General features: G+C 53.1%; 8 protein-coding genes across 8 annotated transcripts; 5 read left to right on the top strand and 3 right to left on the bottom strand.

Annotated features, from left to right (window-relative positions):
• Position 1: 1 nt before the first annotated feature.
• Z520_05251 (uncharacterized protein) lies at positions 2-1,462 on the bottom strand (the record flags this gene model as incomplete). The annotated part of the gene is made up of 6 exons (XM_016775754.1): positions 2-522; positions 636-719; positions 864-918; positions 999-1,122; positions 1,199-1,281; positions 1,358-1,462. 6 exons carry the CDS (start codon positions 1,460-1,462, stop codon positions 2-4), a joined length of 972 nt encoding a protein of 323 aa, XP_016632913.1.
• Positions 1,463-2,705: 1,243 nt separating this feature from the next.
• On the bottom strand, positions 2,706-3,451 carry Z520_05252 (uncharacterized protein; the record flags this gene model as incomplete). Its single annotated transcript, XM_016775755.1, has 2 exons — positions 2,706-2,854; positions 3,031-3,451. 2 exons carry the CDS (start codon positions 3,449-3,451, stop codon positions 2,706-2,708), a joined length of 570 nt encoding a protein of 189 aa, XP_016632914.1.
• Positions 3,452-4,423: 972 nt separating this feature from the next.
• Positions 4,424-5,704, top strand: Z520_05253 (uncharacterized protein; the record flags this gene model as incomplete). Its single annotated transcript, XM_016775756.1, has 1 exon — positions 4,424-5,704. The coding sequence occupies one exon, from the start codon at positions 4,424-4,426 to the stop codon at positions 5,702-5,704; it is 1,281 nt and encodes a 426-aa protein (XP_016632915.1).
• Positions 5,705-6,252: 548 nt separating this feature from the next.
• Z520_05254 (uncharacterized protein) lies at positions 6,253-8,979 on the top strand (the record flags this gene model as incomplete). The annotated part of the gene is made up of 2 exons (XM_016775757.1): positions 6,253-6,294; positions 6,367-8,979. 2 exons carry the CDS (start codon positions 6,253-6,255, stop codon positions 8,977-8,979), a joined length of 2,655 nt encoding a protein of 884 aa, XP_016632916.1.
• A 1,069-nt stretch (positions 8,980-10,048) lies between these two features.
• Positions 10,049-10,819, top strand: Z520_05255 (uncharacterized protein; the record flags this gene model as incomplete). The annotated part of the gene is made up of 3 exons (XM_016775758.1): positions 10,049-10,144; positions 10,257-10,385; positions 10,478-10,819. The coding sequence occupies 3 exons, from the start codon at positions 10,049-10,051 to the stop codon at positions 10,817-10,819; spliced, it is 567 nt and encodes a 188-aa protein (XP_016632917.1).
• A 491-nt stretch (positions 10,820-11,310) lies between these two features.
• Positions 11,311-12,228, bottom strand: Z520_05256 (uncharacterized protein; the record flags this gene model as incomplete). The annotated part of the gene is made up of 1 exon (XM_016775759.1): positions 11,311-12,228. One exon carries the CDS (start codon positions 12,226-12,228, stop codon positions 11,311-11,313), a length of 918 nt encoding a protein of 305 aa, XP_016632918.1.
• Positions 12,229-13,024: 796 nt separating this feature from the next.
• Z520_05257 (alanine-tRNA ligase) lies at positions 13,025-16,020 on the top strand (the record flags this gene model as incomplete). The annotated part of the gene is made up of 3 exons (XM_016775760.1): positions 13,025-13,112; positions 13,171-15,788; positions 15,847-16,020. 3 exons carry the CDS (start codon positions 13,025-13,027, stop codon positions 16,018-16,020), a joined length of 2,880 nt encoding a protein of 959 aa, XP_016632919.1.
• A 777-nt stretch (positions 16,021-16,797) lies between these two features.
• Z520_05258 (uncharacterized protein) lies at positions 16,798-17,482 on the top strand (the record flags this gene model as incomplete). Its single annotated transcript, XM_016775761.1, has 2 exons — positions 16,798-17,079; positions 17,300-17,482. 2 exons carry the CDS (start codon positions 16,798-16,800, stop codon positions 17,480-17,482), a joined length of 465 nt encoding a protein of 154 aa, XP_016632920.1.
• Positions 17,483-18,175: the final 693 nt, after the last annotated feature.

Here is an 18,175-nt window from a genome sequence, read left to right on the forward strand (position 1 = left end):
GTTATGATCGGGATATCAGGATATTATCCAAAAGGAACTCACCAGGCACATTCGCGGGAACACTCGAGAGGAAGAAAGCGTACTGGCCCTTCTTCTTGCACACGTCGGCGAGCCGGTCGAGATCCCACATCTCGCCGATGGGCACGCCCCAGCGCGGGAGGAGGTACTGGTGCAGCGAGAAGGTCGGGGGCATGGGCCAGGCCTCGAAGGCCGGGGCGTCGCCGACGACGGCGGCGAAATAGTTGTCGTGCAGGAAATCCAGCATCCCCTCGGTGGCCTCGACGCCCGCGAACGCGTGCTCGGCGAAACTCTGCGTGCCGAGCTTGGCCCGTTCGGAGTCGGAGAGGCTGTTGTACTTGGTCACGAAGCCCGAGCGCACGAGCAGGATGTCGCCCGGTTGGAAGGTGACGTTTTGAGACGCCGCGCAGGCTTGCAGCTCCGTGAGCGGGATTCGGTGAGTGGAGAGGGGGTCGTAGGTCGCGCCGCAGTAGCCGTAGTAGTCGAGCAGGACGCCGCGGCCGGCTGGTTTTGGGACGGAACGAGCAAGTCAGATGGGGTGGGACAAAAGAGATAGAAAAGCATAGGTGTATAGTAATGGATTCCGGGGCTTGGTGTGTATCGTTGTCAAACATTACCTATTCCGTGTTGTGCCCACGCCTGTATCCCGCACCGGGCGGTCTTGTATATTTCGTCCTTGGTGAGCTGTCGGGCGACACCTACTGTTTTAGCCCAGGCCGAAAACCTTCAAAGTGAGCTCATGAGACACACACAAACGTACCCCGTTATAAAAGACCACACCGTCATTGTGCTTGAGTCCGACCTTAAAAACCAAACGAGAGGTCAGAGTGGCGTGCGCTTCAAACATATCCCGGCTATAATCGAGCCAGGGGCAAGCCTTACATGTCGGAACCCGTCCCACTGCGGAAAAAAAAAAAGGTCAATCAGAAAAACGAACACGGATGTGACATCCCATCGGGGGATTGGGTTTCAAAACTGACTTGCGATCCACTCTGCGTGTTCATGTCGTACAGGTCGTCGAACCCGGTGTCGCCCAAGGGCGAAATGGTGTGCTTGAACTTCTGTCTTCCAAAGGCAGGAGGGCTGGGATAGTCGACTCGCCAACTTTTTGCACGGCGCGACATTGTTAGCATTTCGTCCCTCAACTCACTCACTCCCTCCAGGGGCATTATGTATTTACTTGAGATTGACAACCTCGCCACTTTTGATCAGCCCTGCAGCTTTGGAGACGCGCTCGGGCGTCAGGAGATTGAGTCGTCCGAGCTAATTTTCGTGTGAGAAATCGGCTTTCCATTCTGGAAAACAGGGAGGATCGCTTGTGTAGAGTTTGTCTTCGTACCTCGTCATCTTTTCCCCAGAACCAGGCTGCTCCGTCAGGGGCGCCGGGGATCGAGGGCAGTTCCGAGCGCTTGGGCAGCGCCGTCGAGGAAGGGTCGAAATGCATGATATGATATTTGTTTCTTACACAACCGCTATTCTTTGTGAATTGCGAGGGAGTACTGGCTTTTGTTGCGAGTGATAACTGGAATAGATGATCCCGGTATACTGGACAGTGTATTCTAGGGCACTGAAGATACCTTTTTGGGGGAGGAGGTGACCGTCCCGCTTCGGACCTCGGGTCTATCATCGGTTGTACTGTCACATCTGCCGGGCTGATATTGGACGTCTCCAAACGAACGCGGTCACTCAGCAAATCCCAAATGGCTAGCGATATTGGGAAACGTCGCCCTCGGTTCTGCTGCGTGAAGAATACGTCTAAGCCCGATTGGGTTCCCAAACCACGACACTACTGATATACCCGGCAATGGCCCCCTCCCAGTATAGGACAGATCGGGGGGGATCAGAAGAGCTGTGGGTTGGCTCTGTCGAGATCTGGCAAGCTCATCACGGTCACTCGACAAGCCCACGCACAACCACTGCCAAATCTTGTCTTATGCATTGTACCTCGACACGCCTCAGCCTGGAGTATCGTCTTGGATGGAATTTCCGCAAGAGATCAGGGCATTGCCGTGTCGTGGCTGGTTTGAAATCAAGACCCAAAGTGTTAACAAGAGACTGAGAGGCGGCCGCCGTAGTCAAGAGATATGTCTCGATTGCATATTTTTCGGGATGAGACACTAAGGAGTTGTGGTGAAAGCCAGTTGCCAGAGAAGCGAAATCGAGGTTGCCAAAGCAGTTCATTGACTTGAGACGAGACGGACAAAACAATATCAAAAGCAACCTCCCCAAGTCTCTTGGATATCCGGACCCGCACTCTTTCACTGTCTGAAGGTCCACAGAAGAGCCTTTTACCATGGCAGTTTGAGGCACATCAACCAGCAGTCTCGTAATCAAGCTCTTTGTTGGGCTAAGTGCGCCGGGCCAGCGGCTGGCCATAAAGGATGGTCGAAGAGCCTCATCACTAGCTTTCCGAGTTCCGTGTTGGAGCAAGTGTGTCATCCGTGCGCAGAGCAAATCCCGGAACATGCCCCTTTGTCGACGTCCCCATGAGACAAGTGGGAAAGTTCAGGTGCATAACACAAGTCATCACTTGTAGCAGTCCTGCACAACGCCTTTTATTTATACACACTCGAAGCATGTCCCAAGCTTTCTCTTCAATGAGTCGTTGTACGGCCGTTCCACGCCTCCTTCGACCTTATCGTACGGTCACAAGTGGCATGCTCCACGATGGAGGGAGTGTGGCGTAGTTACGAGCGGATCCCGTTCGCCTGCGCAGTGGGTGTCTTCGGCGGCTGAGTTGAAATCTGCTGTAATTGTGCAGTTTCTGCGGAGGAGGAGTTGGGCGCAGCGACTTGCGGGTCCGACGGAACAATCACGTCGTCAAAGGTCTCTTGGCCTACAGCTTTGAGAGTAAAAGCAACTGTTCATAGCAAGAAAAGCAAACAGTGTCAGTCAAGGAGTTCTTTGGAAGTGACTGGAGGCTTCGTCCTACTCGTCCGAGTCAAGAGATCGCTGAGCCAGGAAGGGCTGGGCTTGAAGAGACAGCTCAAGAGAGTAGGGAAGTGCACATACAAACGCCAATGGCAAAACCGAAGATCGCTAGGCCTGTGATGGTATTCTTGACCAGGTACGGTCGGCGGGCCCGAAGCAGGGCAGCCCCGCTGCGGTAGTCGGAGTCGTAGTAGGAGGAGCGCTTGAGACTAATCCCATAAGCATCTTCACAGAGTAGAAATCGACGAAGGGCAACGGGAGAAGGGGTAGGAGGAGGGCCGTGGGATGGTTGATTCAGAGTGTGAGGACCAGCGCACTTGGGGAGCAGGAGACGATGCTGAGGATGCGATGCTGCAAGAATGAGGCCAGGACTTACATGCCAGCTCGCAAGGGTAACGAAGAGCGCATCTTCGCTATCCGAGTCTGAGATGTCGCTGAGATAATAGACGAGGATAATGTACAGCAGTGCAAGGTTCGTCTTGGGGGGAGGCAAGCTGCACATTGGAAGTGCGAAAGCATTCTCGAGTGGAATGACTATCTGCGCTTGGAGGAATTATGATTCGCCATAAAAGATTCGGCGGGTCATATCGTAGTGTGATGAATTCACAGCCTTGCACAGCCTCGCCAACAGGCATCACGAGCACCACGGAGGTCTTCGGAAAAAGGTCTCTGTCCTCACGGTCGCCTCTCTCAGAGTTAGGAAGTGTCCTACTGCCTTCAGCGCGAGAAGCAAAGTATCGTCCCGGGACCGTGATGATACCCAAGCAAGCCTACATCAACTTCCTTCGTCCCTCCCCATACTATTGAACCCGTCCTTCGACTCCATGTGGCTTGTGAACACTGCCAACAGCTGTGGATCATGGAGATAGAGCTGACCGAATGCCGAATACCGATTACACCAGAGCACTACATAGTACATGTCTTCCAGCCTTGTGATAGCCGGACTGCAAGGCTGCAGTGGTTCCGGGCATTTCCCTCGGAAGAATATTTCTCCATCCGACAACAAGTGGAGCAGCGACACGTTGCTTCCCCCTTTCGTTCCGTCAACACCTACAAAATCTCAGCGGCATACGACTCCTGCCCGATCTTGTGAGTCTGTCCAAGGGCCATGGCGATTCTGGGCAAGTTTTCAGGCAAATGCAGAGCCTGCCCGTGAGTGATAAAGGAGTTATTCGCAAAGAGTCGGTCGAACAGAAAATCTGGGGATGAACGCGCTACATCCACACCCTGACTGAGAGCTGCTTGTTTTTCTATTTCCAATCGTTTGGCCTTCTCTAGTCCGCTTCTTCAATGATCACACGGGTCCACGTTGTCCTTACCAGCATTAAAAAGGGGAATCGGCGTTTAAACAATCGACTTTCTGCATAGCGAACGGCGGCTGCCATAATACCACATATTCTTCACAACCGAGACACGCGCGTTCTCTTCTTAGACAAGTTGTCGATCAAGTCCTCCTCCCTGTGGCTGACGCGATATGCTCCGGAGAAGACATGCCGTGATCTGTCTGGTTTTCGCAACGGTTTTGAGTTTGGTCCTCTACTATCGATCGGCGAGTGGCTCCATCACCATCAGAGCTTTACAGTCCAAGGTGCCGCAGATTGTTGGACTTGGAGACTATTTCGACCCGGAGGACCAGGATGCTCAGAACCAAATCCGACCGCTTTCTCCCCCCGAAGGAGACTCTCGTGCCTCGAATTCTGCAATAGAATCGGTGGCGACAGGGACTCCAATAGGTGGTCCGCCAGGATCGAGATATACGCGAGGTCTAGTCATGCCTCGGCTGAAGGAGGAAAATGTTACGTGGCTTGACAGGGTCGACCTTGGCCCCGAGATTAAAAAGTTCATCTATGTCGCTGACGACCCTAATGCGCCTTTACACCCACCCAAAAACAAGGGTCATGAAGCCATGACCTATCTCACATACGTTGTTGATTTCTATGACGACCTACCCGACGTCAGCATCTTTATGCATTACCATCAAGACGCATGGCACAATGATGAACTTCTGAATTGGGACGCCGCCGAAATGATCAAACGACTGAGCAGTGAGAGAGTCCTGCGTAAAGGCTACATGAATATGAGATGTCATTGGAACCCTGGATGCCCAGATTGGATCCACCCAGGTCAGATAGAGAGAGACAAGGACAAACTCGAACAGTCATACATGGCGTCGACCTGGGCAGAGTTGTTCGTGGACAAACCCATCCCAGCCGTTCTAGCTCAGCCATGTTGCTCCCAGTTCGCGGTGAGCCGCGACCAGATAAGGTTGACCCCAAGGGAGACATACAGGCACTACCGGGACTGGCTCCTACGGTCGGGCATATCGGATGTCACCAGCGGTAGGATTTTTGAGTATCTCTGGCAAGTCATCTTCGCAGACGAGAGCGTATTCTGCCCGAGTCAACGGGCTTGCTACTGTGATGGATTCGGTGTCTGCTTCGAGACCGACAAAACGTTTGACAAGTGGTTCGAACTGAGATACCAACGGCAGATGGCCGAGAAGGAGTTGCGAGAGTGGAATGAGAAGGCTGAGGCAATCGAACAATTCCGGGACGAAGACGGAAGATTGCCCGATATTGAAGCAGGAGAGCTTCAGGTGCCAGAGATTGGGAGGAAAGAACAGCTCGAAGCCTCGATTGAGGAAAAGAAGGCGGAGCTAGAACGGAGGAGACTGGAAGCTCTGGAGAGAGGCAGAGACCCGCGGAACAGAGCAGAGAGCGACGGGCGACCCTGGAAAGAAGGAGACGGATTCTGAACGACTAAACGACCTACTGTATACCTAGGTATCTCGTGGCTGGTTGGTGGGAGGGTACATATTTTCTGGCTAGATAATAGAACAACATGCGCATAGCGGAGTCGGTTATTTTCATGCTTGATGCAGAAGGAGCCTTGGAGGCCTTTTCTAACGAACAATCCCTTGTCATCCTCAATTATTGAGTAGGAGGGTGTTGACAAGTTGCAACTTGGATGATCCGCCACTTTTGGGCTTGACAGGCACGCCAGGGCATGGGCTTGCGCAATCGGGGCGCGGAGGAACTTCAGACACAGCAATCAGGAAACTGAACACCTTTCGTCTTCTTCAACCAAACCCTCGCGCCACGGCCTCTCTTCCTACCTTCCTTCCCATGTGCTGTTTCCTATCGATGACTGTCTCCTCACCGCATCGCTTGTGAGGTTTGCTTCTGTAAACCTCCGCGTTTCCCACGGTGGCTCGGATCGGCGATCGAACGAATGATGGCATCAACGAGACTGCGACCAAGTCACACTTGAAGAAGACAGTGTCTACTGGATAGCTTATCAAAGATGCCGGTGAGAATGAGAATGAGATGGACGGCGTATGCTGGGGTATGCACTACCACCCTCTACCTACCTAGGTACTCGTCTCGCAGTCGCTGACCCTTCGTCTCTCTCGCGCAGGTGTCTACCGCCCTCGCTACGGGTGTCATCCTCAAAGCCCTGGCGCAGCGACCCAACTTCTACTCCGCCGCCGTCTATCTCTCTCAGTCCTCCGCAAACTTGATGATCCTGACAAACCTCCTATTCGTCATCGCCTGCACCTTTCTGCTGGGACTCCAGAAACTCCTCTACGGGAACCTGCGACCGATCGAGATCGAACAGCTCTACGAAAAGGCATGGTTTGCCGTTACCGAGACGTGCTTGGCCATGACGGTCTTCCGCGGAGAGATCGGACTCTCCTTCCTCGCCATGTTCTTCTCTCTGCTCACGGGAAAAGTCTGGGGATGGATTGGTGAAGGCCGCGTGGAGGTGCTGGAGCAACAACCACCCCGAAACCCAAGATTGTTCCACACACGCCTGGCACTGAGCCTCGGGTTGAGTGTTGCTTTCGACTTGACCATGCTGGAGTACGTTGTCAAACAAGTCATGAGGATGGCACGGCCGGACATGATGGTCATGTTTGGCTTCGAATTCGCCGTGCTGTCCGTCATGAGCATCAGTACCGCGATGAGATATGCCATTGATCTGGTCGAGATCGGTATCGTCCGCGGGCAGAAGAGACTTCGAATAGAAGAGATCAAAAGGGAAAGAATGCAAGCAGCAGTGGCAGAATTCCAGGAGTCTCAGGGCGGACAAGCTGCTGGTGCGCCTACATCGGAAGCTTCGAGGGACACACCGACACCGACCCAGCGCACCCTCGACCAAGTATCCCAAGAAGCCTTTAACCAACCAGTCGATGAGAATGAGGTTGAAGTTGAGGGCTGGGAGGACAAAGGCCGCTACATGTTCTACCTCAACCTGGCCACGGATTTCTTCAAACTTGTGATTTACCTTGCTTTCTTCTTTATCCTTCTTGTATTCTACGGACTACCCATCCACATCTTGCGGGATGTGTTCTTGACGATGCGATCATTTTTGAAACGAATTTCGGACTTTATCAAATACCGAACGGCGACGAGGGATATGAATGCCCGCTACCCGGACGCCACGGCGGAGGATATTGGACGTGAGGATGTCTGCATAATCTGCAGAGAGGAGATGCACCCATATCAGCCAGCCGTTGTGCAGCCAGGTCAACCACAGCCCAGACCGAATCCTGTGGCGGAGAGGATGCGGCCCAAGAAGCTCCCTTGTGGACATGTCCTACACTTTTCTTGCCTGAGAAGTTGGCTGGAGAGACAGCAGATATGTCCGACATGCAGAGCAAATGTCGTCCGGACAGGTGGGACAGGGGGTGCAAACGATGGTGGCCAAGGCGAAGGTGGGCAGGGAAATGGCGGACAGCATCCACCGGGTGCGAGGCCAGGTCCACGCGTATATCACTTCGGCCCATTGAGAATCGGTGTTGGGGCAGCCCGCGGCAATAACATGTTCGAGGAACTTCAACAGCAGCTTGGAGATGGGGCAGCTCCAGCGCCAGAAGGGCAACCTGCGAACCCCGACCCCAACGCACCACGACAGATTGGAGTGGGATTGCGGTGGTCTGGGAGGAGACGTCGCCGAGCAGATCAGAACCTGACGACTCAACAACAGATTGATGCCTTGGCAGCACGTATTCGACAAGACACCGATGAGTTGGCCCGGTCGTCTGTCGAGTTGGGCGTGTTGCGGTCAATGCAAGCTGAACTCGAAAGATTGAGAACCCTTAGGCCCGGGGAAAGGCAGGCACAGACAGATGCTACGACTCAAAATCCAGCAGAAGCGGCAAGGCCCGCGCTTCCTACTTATCACCCCGTGTCCACGCTGGTTCCAGACCAGCAGCAAAACATGCTACAAGCAGGTAGTGACAGACTTCCTGCTGGCTTGACGTTGCCAGAAGGCTGGACGATGATGCCTTTACGACCGGTGCACCTTTTCCAGCAAAATCAGCATCGCGACCACAATCCAGATCCTCTGACAAATATAGGTCATCCGTGGCCACAACCGCAGGGAATGCCGGCTCCTTTCGGTATGCTTTCTCCTCTGCAGCAATTCGCTCAGCTCCAGAGGCGGCCCACACCCACTGCAACAAGCAGTGGTCAAACAGGCTCTACTGAGGCGAATGGGGTGCTGTCTCCAGCGCCTGCTCCAGGCCAACAACCATCAGCTCCGTCCGGAAGTGAGCCGATAGATGACCTGCGAACTCCGGCACCATCTCGAGGACCTTTTCAACCTCCGGAAAACTTCCACCAGCATCGGAACCCGTGGAACTTGGCGAGTATGAGGAACCAAGTCAACCAGCCACGCGCTTCAAACAGTTCGGATCCAATGGCCGGTGGTGCAAATGGCACTATGTCCCATGCCGCGCCGACCGATGCGTCCGGAGCAAGTACAGCAGCGGCGGCCAACACGAATCAAGATGTGGGGCAAGCTGCTAATTCTTTACCTTCTTGGGGATCCATGTCTTCCGAACCTACAAACAATGTTGTGAGTGACAACAACGGCAGTGCTGGAGCCTCCGCGCCGCGAGTCAACGGCAGTCATGATCACGCGGCAGAGAATGGCGAAGCAAATGGATCACCTCCAGCCACATCGCAACCAAAGGACAGGCACGCGACAGTGGAAGATGCCGTAGGAGATCTAGACCGGGATTGAAGCTTTGGATATTGTGTCTCTGACGGAAATGGAGAAAAAGCACTTGTATCTTAGTTGAATAGTTCACTGAGCCCTGCGTACCGAGAAAGGGGTTTTCAGCATAGCGATGGAGTACTTGCCTGGAAGCCTGAACTTTCAGTGAATCCTTCTCACCACAATGAACCATGTTGCAAGCTGGGACTGTTTTCTTCTTGAAACAAGATGAGGGATACTGCTCGGATGCTAGTGGAGCGTGAGAAAAGCCGCGTTTACGTGAGGCTGCAAGGGGAAAAGGGGATCCTTCGCTTCGGAGGCTTCGATTGGCTGTCAAAGTTCAATTAACAGCCGCATCTGTGGCTTTTTTTTGTACTTGTTTCATGTGCTGAGACAACAACTACGGAGCAGGGCCAACAGGGCGTCCCTGATGAAGATCGTCGACTTCAAACGCGCGATTGTCGCCAGTGTGGCCAGTTGACCCGCTCGTGCCTATCGATAGTGGACTGCTGCGCCTCCCGTTGTGGACATGGACCCCCTGGGTGCCTGGTGTCCAGTATTTGTTGGCATGCAATGTTTCGGGCACTCGAACATGCCTTGATGCGTTGTAACGCTTCGACATCAAGGCACCGAACGTCCAATCGTTCAAGTTCTTGGACTTCACACTCTCTTTAATCCGCTATTTCTTTGGAGAAGCTACGACATCTCCAGTCCTCTCCTTCCTGAATACTTTTGGTTCGAGGTGACCGTCTGCGCCAAGTGACATTTTGGCCGTGACACCCACTCTCATTCAACACCTCACATCGATTGACCGTGGTGGCACGAACCCCTTTGCCTGCTCTGAATCCAGCTCCTTCCAGAGCCCTTTAAAACACACACTCCTTTGCCACTGTCTCGGTCTCTTGATCTTCTCTCTTTCCTTACTCTTTCCCTGCCAGTCACGACCCATATCCACCTCCCTTACGACGAAGTATCGACTACTAGAATACATGGTCCAAGAACTGCGGTGCAAAAAGGAACAAGAGCAGGTTGAGGAGCAGCTGCAAGAGTAGTGACTGGGGGAAACCAACTTGGTTCAAAGGACACTGCCAGCACGATGGCGGTATCAAGGATACTTGGTCGACAAATCAGTGACAATCCCGGCAGCGACGACACCGACAGCACCGACAACGGATACTGGTGGTACTCTCCTGTAGGTTCAACTTGCTGAGGAACCCTACTTGGATTGCTTTGGGATGGGAACTCATCTCTCCTTGGGCAAGCTTGAATGTCTTGAATTCAGAACTGACATTGTTTGCCAACAGACTGCCGATGCCATCAAGTGGGCTGTGATCGCAGCTATCCTCCTCGCCTTCTCCTTGTACTTCCTCGCAGGACACTTGCATGCCAGGCGGAGGATGCAGAAGGGCTTGCCGCCTCTGGCCTATCATCGGGTACGTTTAAAGACCCTCACGTGGCAATCTCGCGCCTCCAACAACTCGGCAGACATGTTCCAAGCCCTGTTCAATGGACTAATAGATTACAGTGGCTCATCTCACGCCGTCAAAAGGCTGCCTTCCTGCAACAACACCCACAGTATGCGAGTCAATTCGCGTTCTACCGGGCACAGCAAGAACGTGTAGGCCCATATGGCTATTCGTACACTGCCGGGTCTGGACAGGCTTATCAGATGGGTGGAATGTACGGACCGCCTCCACCTGCGTATCACGAACCAGAGTACGTCCCAGCATACACTCCTCCGCAGGAAAATGCTCCGAACAAAGTCAACCAGGACCAACGCTACGACCCTCCCAGCGGACCACCTCCAGCAACTGCCAACGCAGCCGCGGAACCAACGCAGCCTGAGCCGGCAAGGGTGGCACCTTGAAGGAGAGCAACCCGACTTGCTACAAGCCGGATGGCTTCGCACCACTCGCAATCACATTCTCCGTGTTGGCAATCGATCTAAATGGGGGTATCCTTTTGCGCGTTATCTCCATTTGCTTCCGGCATGACAGGGACTTAATGGCGCATTGCGAATAACATTGTGCATGATGATTGCAACACAGCTTGCAGAATACCGCACATCCATCATGACGCCGAGGGAAATCAGACACAAATGGGGTCAGCCAGGGTGCAGAGCTCACAATTAGTTCGCACTCTCAGAAAGTACCTGGTGAGGACTAATTTGTATCACACCGTTGTGCACAGCGCCAGGGTCACCTTCAGATTGCCCGTTGCTTTTCAGACTCTGTGTTGGGGAGGGGTCGCACAATACATTGTACTGCGACAGGAGGCCAGAATGCAATACAGATAGCGTTCCAGAGACAATATGCCGGAACAATCAGCATAGGGAGTTGTTTTCTTCCCTCGCCAACTCTATTCTATTTCCATTGCATCTACATCGTCATCCACCATTCCCCCTCCATGGAAGGAATTGTCTGTCATTGCATCGTCCCATTCCACGCTCTTTTGGTCAAGTTGTAGAGCCCTGGCTTGCGCTTCCCTCCTTTCCTTTTCTCTCTGTTCCTCGGCCGTCTTCTCTCTCGCCCTCCGTCTCGCCTCAATGATGGTCTTCCTGACCACGTCATCCTCCTCCGGCACGGATATGCTACTTGGATCTCGGTATAGTACCAACGCTGTATTTAGATTCTCGGGTGGCAGCCCCGCAGGTTGAGGAAGTCGATCGTGGTTCCGGGTTTCGAGCAGCTTCTGTGGCACACGCGACACCTGTTTGTCTATATCCGAGAGGAAGATTGTGGCGTTGTGGGCGGCTTCCTCGGCTTCGATTTGGGCAATTTCTGATTCTAGGTCGTGGATGATTATCCTGTGAGGGGTGTCGTCGACGGTCATGAAGTCCGCATCCGGGAGCGTTGGTGGCTTTATAGACATCTGAGGTACGGGTGTAGGATGCGGCGGAGGAGGCGGTCCATAATCGAGTTGAATGGACGTGGGAAGAGGGAGAGCGGGTCGAGCATCGGTGTTGGCGATGTGCGGGCGGAATGAGACTGTCGAAGGGCTGGTCGGCGGACTCAGTCGGATCTGTTGGACCTGAGAAGGCGACGAAGGCGCAACTGAAGGAGTGAACGCGGAGGGTTGTGAATATTGGTGTGAGAGTGCATTACTATGGCTGTTGTTGGCTTGGTTCAGCCGGAGTTTCTTGAAATGCGACGAGATGTTGGATTGAGACTCGAGTTCGTCTTCGGCCCTTCGCTTGCCATGACTGAGCAGATTGCTGCGATGTTGGTTCGCAAGCGAAGGATGCCATTCTGCTGTGACGGGAGCATAGTGAGCCATTGGTCGTGTGAGGTTTCGCTGGTGGTCGGTGGAAGGTGAGGCGGCGTAATACGAGTAGTTCGATGGTGAGGCTGTCTTAGTGTATCATCGACGAGCACCGCAGGCAGGAGGAGGGAGGGCCCTTTTTTCTCCGAAGATTGGCCTTTTCACTTTTGAATTATTTCCCTTTTCCCTTTCACTTGTTGCTCATTTCTCTCTGGCGCGGCGGACACGGCTCGCTTCGCGGTCTGGGTCGTAATTTGACATTGTTCGAAGGGTGAGGAACTCGACTTTGCGGGAGATCTATTTGGAGCAATAAAGAATCTTACCGCGTAGGGGACGAGAAGAGGGATAGTTCGGCGGCTGGAAGGTACGAGAACCAAGGAGCCTGGAGGTGATCAGTGCCCAGGTGCCCAGTGAGTTGTGAATGCGGAGCCCTACCGCGACTTGGAGAGCTGCCGCTGGAGCTGCCGCTGGAGCTGCCGCTGCGGGCTGCACGGGCTGCCACCGAGGAGCCCCCATCACCATCTCCATCACCGCCGGCACCACTGCGAATTGCGCTACGAACTGCGCTACGAACTGCACTGCGAACTGCACCCCTCGATCCTCCAAAATTGCCCGCTTGACTCACGACTCCAATACCCGGCTCACCAAGAATTTTTTCACGTTTCCCTCGCTACACGTTGTCAGCCGGCAGCGACGTGGTTCTACAGTCGGCATTCTATTAGCAAGTCGGTCATTGAATCAGACTTCTCCCTCCTGGTGCGCTTCGTCTGCCTTGCGGCCGTCCATTGTGCGGCGGCACACGACCTCGAGAATGGCGTCCACAACCACTCACGAGTGGTCCGCTCCCAAGGTTCGAGAGACCTTTCTGAAGTACTTTGAGGACCGGGGACATACATTCGGTGAGTCAAGCCTATTCTTCTGTCTTTATGATTGTCCATTACTGACTTTACAATCCAGTCAAATCCTCTCCCGTGGTTCCACTTTCCGATCCTACCCTTCTCTTCACAAATGCAGGCATGAACCAGTTCAAACCTATCTTCCTGGGTACGGTCGATCCCACGAGCAAAGAAGGCCAGTATAAGCGCGTGGTCAACTCGCAAAAGTGCATACGTGCTGGCGGAAAACACAATGACCTCGACGATGTCGGCAAGGACAGCTATCACCATACCTTTTTTGAGATGCTGGGCAACTGGTCGTTTGGCGACTACTTCAAGAAGGAGGCCATCTTATTCTCTTGGGAGCTGTTAACAGACGTGTTCGGGCTGGAACCGGATAGATTGTATGTCACCTACTTCGAAGGAAACGAAGCCGGCGGTCTGGAGCCGGATCTGGAGGCAAAGGAGATCTGGAAGAGCGTTGGGGTGCCTGAGGACCATATACTGCCTGGTAACATGAAGGACAACTTTTGGGAAATGGGCGATCAGGGACCTTGCGGCCCATGTTCCGAAATTCACTACGATCGCATCGGCGGTCGCAATGCGGCCAGTCTCGTCAACCAGGATGACCCCAACGTGTTGGAAATATGGAACAACGTCTTCATTCAATACAACCGAGAACCGGATAGGAGCTTACGACCGCTACCGAACAAGCACGTCGATACAGGTCTGGGATTTGAGCGACTGGTCAGTGTCCTCCAGGACAAGATGTCCAACTACGATACCGATGTCTTCACTCCACTATTCTCGCGCATTCAGGAAGTCACAGGCGCCAGACCCTACTCGGGAAAGTTCGGCGAAGAGGATGTCGATGGTATCGATACTGCATACAGGGTAGTGGCAGATCACGTGCGGACGCTCACTTTCGCCATCAGTGACGGTGGCATTCCCAACAATGAGGGAAGAGGCTATGTTGTTCGACGAGTGCTGAGACGTGGTGCGCGATATGCTCGGAAATACTTTAATGTCGAAATCGGCGATTTCTTCTCCAAGATTGTACCGACCCTGGTAGAACAGATGGGCGGAATGTTCAAAGAGATTGTTGCGAAAGCAGACGAGGTCAAGGAGATCCTCAACGAGGAAGAGCTCTCTTTCGCAAAGACCTTGGATCGCGGAGAGCGGCAATTCGAGGTGTACGCCCAGAAGAGCCAGGTCCAGGGGCTAAAGAAGCTGCATGGCGCTGATGTCTGGCGATTATACGACACTTTCGGGTTCCCTGTTGATTTGACCCGGCTCATGGCTGAAGAACGAAACCTTTCCATCGACGACAACGAGTTTGAGGCTGCGAGGTTGGCTGCCAAAGAAGCCAGCAAGGGTCAGAAGAAAGCCGCCAGCGATGTCCTCAAGCTGGATGTGCATGATCTGGGCCAACTGGAGAAAATGCCCGGTGTGACGAAAACAGATGACAGCGCCAAGTACGGCAGGGAAAATATCACCAGCACAATCCAGGCAATATATCATGCGAAGAAGTTCCATTCTGACACCAAAAATATTCCAGAGGATGATCAGGTTGGTATTATTCTCGATCGAACCTGTTTCTACGCGGAACAGGGTGGTCAGGAGTACGACACCGGCCGGATCGTCATTGATGGACAAGCTGAACTTGAAGTGGAGAATGTTCAACTTTACGCCGGCTATGTATTACATACAGGTTACATGAAGTACGGTCACTTCTCGGTAGGGGACAAGGCAATCTCCGAGTACGACGAACTAAGAAGATGGCCCATACGGAACAACCATACTGGCACACACATTCTCAATTTCGCGCTGAGGGAGGTTCTGGGTGATGGTGTTGAGCAGAAAGGCTCGTTGGTGGCCCAGGAAAAGTTGAGATTCGATTTCAGTCATAAATCAGGTGTGTCGGACGATGATCTGCAGAGGATCGAGGACATATCGACAGAGTATATTAGGCAGAATTGCCCAGTATATGCCAAGAATGTGCCTTTGTCCATTGCCCGTGAGATTGCAGGTGTCAGAGCCGTGTTTGGCGAGACCTACCCTGATCCAGTCCGGGTCGTCTCGGTGGGGGTTGAGGTTGATGATATCCTAAAGAATGTCAATGATGAGAGATGGAAAACGGTCAGCATCGAATTCTGTGGTGGCACCCACGTCAGAAGCACGGGCGATATCAAGGATCTTATCATACTCGAAGAAAGCGGCATTGCTAAAGGCATCCGGAGAATCATCGCGGTCACCGGCGAGGACGCCCATGGAGTCCAACGCGTGGCGGAAGAATTCTCTGTGAAACTCGACAAGCTTGAGAAGATGCCATTCGGGCTGCCGAAGGAACATGAGGCAAAGGCCATCCAACTTGAACTTAACAACCTGTCAATATCGGCGGTGAGAAAGTCGCAATTCCGAGACCGATTCGCCAAAATCAGCAAAGAAATTCTCGATCAGCAGAAAAAGCTGCAGAAGGAGGAGACGAAGAAGGCCATCGACACAATAACGGAGTATTTTGAGAAGAACCCCAAAGCTCAAGGGGCGGTCCTGAGGCTACCAATCGGAGGAAATCCCAAAATTGTGCCAGATGTGGTCAAGCATGTCCAGACCAAGATGAAGGACAAGAGTGTGTATATCGTCGTGGCTGACGAGAAGGATCCTGAGGGCAAGGTGTACCACGGATGTTTTGTCGGTCAAGTAAGTTTTGCTTCCAGAAAGAACACAGGGGCAGATCAGCTAACAACAACCTCCACAGAGCGGCACAAAGGCCGGTATGAAATCTCCCGAGTGGTCGTCAACGGTGTCGAAGCTAGTTGGCGGCAAGGCTGGCGGAAAGGAGCCAGTCGCCATCGGTACTGGGACGGAACAATCCAAGATCGACGAGGCGTTGAAGGCTGCAACGGATTATTTGGAGAAATTCAAGCTATGATTGCATACAGCAAAACTGCAACAAAACTGCAACCCACTGAAGCTGCCTGGCTAGAGGAATACCGCTCCGGGCCTACATGGGCGCGCTTTGTGGACACTGGCTGAGCGAGTATTGATTGAGACATGTCACTTGATGGAGCACATGTAGGCATCAGATAGATACCCCTGGATGCACTGGTGATGAATGCAAAATACCGGGATACCTCGTTGGAGCGGCGTTGTGTAGTTCTGGCCAATGAGGCTACAGGACGGGCAGTGCTGCCGTGTCCAATGAGCAGCCAGGACTATGGTCCCAATCGGGAAATATGACGAACGAGGGACGAAATGACGTTGGCGTGATGTCGACGTCGAATGTCGATAGAAATGAAGGTCATAGACGCTCTCACTACCTAATTCGTTTCCTTGGAAATTGACGAACTTGTCGCTTGTATCGTGCCATTGCTTCTTGCAGTGTACTAATACAAAGGTCGAGATCCGCCGCAGGGAAATGCAAAGTCTGCCACTACGCCTCATCCCGCGTCCTAGATTGACCATCGTTGACATCACGAACGTCCGCTTCACACTGGCAATTCCGTCTCCAACCCCAACTCCATCGTCTACTCTACGACGAGCACAAGCTTTCTCGACACAACTCCAGCACCGTAGTACCTCTTCTTCTTCCCCGCAAACACCCAGGACCAGGACCTTTTCAACCTCCGCCTCCCGCCCGCTCGAGAACCTCGACATACATCCGGACACCATTCGAAAACAATCGCCCACAAGGATATCCGCCGACAAAATGCCCCACACGCTCCCCGGCGGCTGCTACTGCGGCGCGATCCGCTACGAGGTCACGCTGGACGACCCGGAAAAGGACGCCCGTACGTCCATCTGCCACTGCGGCAACTGCAAAAAGTTCACGGGCGGTAACTTTGGGATTACCAGCAAGATCCCCCGCTCGAGCTTTAAAGTGACTCAAGGCCAGGACAAGGTCACGGTCCATGAGGCGGATAATGGTACGGGGACGATTTTGCATAGGGAGTTCTGTAGGGAGTGTGGGAGTGGGTTGTTGGAGTATGGCGTGAGTATTCACCTAAATACTAACCGTCTCATGACGGAGGAGTTTTGGTCCCTTTCTATTCCAGTGTACCATTCGTGCATGGCACCTTTTCCCTTGCAAGGACATATATTTCCCCCTATCCGCCACACAGCAGCCGGCAGCTGTCCCGCTTCCCATTTCTGAGCCTGTTCGTTGTAAGTGAGTAGCGCTGTTGAACTAATACTAACGAAATCAATGCCAGGCAAACGCGGGCGACTTCGTCTACATCTTCTACGGCACGCTCGACCACCCGACAGACCTGCCGCCCAAGGGCGAGTTCTTCACCAGCAGGCGGGATTCGTGGATGCCAGAGGTTCCGGGTACGTTTTCGTCTATCTTTTCTCTGCCAAATCCCAGACCCTCATGGTCATGTAACGTGTTTTGAGACTACAAATTGAGAGGGCTAGGGAAACAAATGCTAACATGCCATCCGCGCGTGCAGGGTTGTTCCAGAAGAAGAAAATCAAGGAGTAAAGAAGAGGGATCAGAGGTGTTGATGAGAGGGTGCGCAGGCGGTCGGGAGATGGGCATGAGAGGTGGTCTTAATGGGAGACGCCAATACTGGTGTGCGAGGCAGACAAAGTTGCCTGTGCAATCAGTAAGCGAAAAGCCCAGACCACGAAATGGAGACATTTTGCGTCAAAGAGGTCTCAATCGGCATGGTATGAGACGGTACATATCTAGCTAGATATTCGAAACAAACAGTACCGCTCCGCAACTTTCATGTCGACAATACACGTAAAGAACTAATATCCCTCGTCGCTATACATGTCACACCGTCTGTGCTCAACGCTTTTCAAGATGCCTTCCAAAAATGCCAGCCTATGTCGATACCCGACTTCTAGCCAGTCAGCGCAGGCGCGGTCATAAAGTCTTGTTGATTACTACTTGCTAGTACTACGTGGTCAGGCTGCAAATTGAGATGATCGTGTCCAGTGCATGTGATTTGAGTCTGCTGCTTCTGTCCATCCCAACAAGCATACTTGATATTCACCAAACGGCTCGAATCCCTTGCTTGCTGATGTGTGATCGTGTTGCATGCAACATCTTATCACCATGTCGTCGGCTGTGTCATTTC

This window comes from Fonsecaea multimorphosa (genome assembly GCF_000836435.1).
Source record: "Fonsecaea multimorphosa CBS 102226 unplaced genomic scaffold supercont1.9, whole genome shotgun sequence".
Taxonomy (NCBI): Eukaryota; Fungi; Ascomycota; class Eurotiomycetes; order Chaetothyriales; family Herpotrichiellaceae; genus Fonsecaea; species Fonsecaea multimorphosa.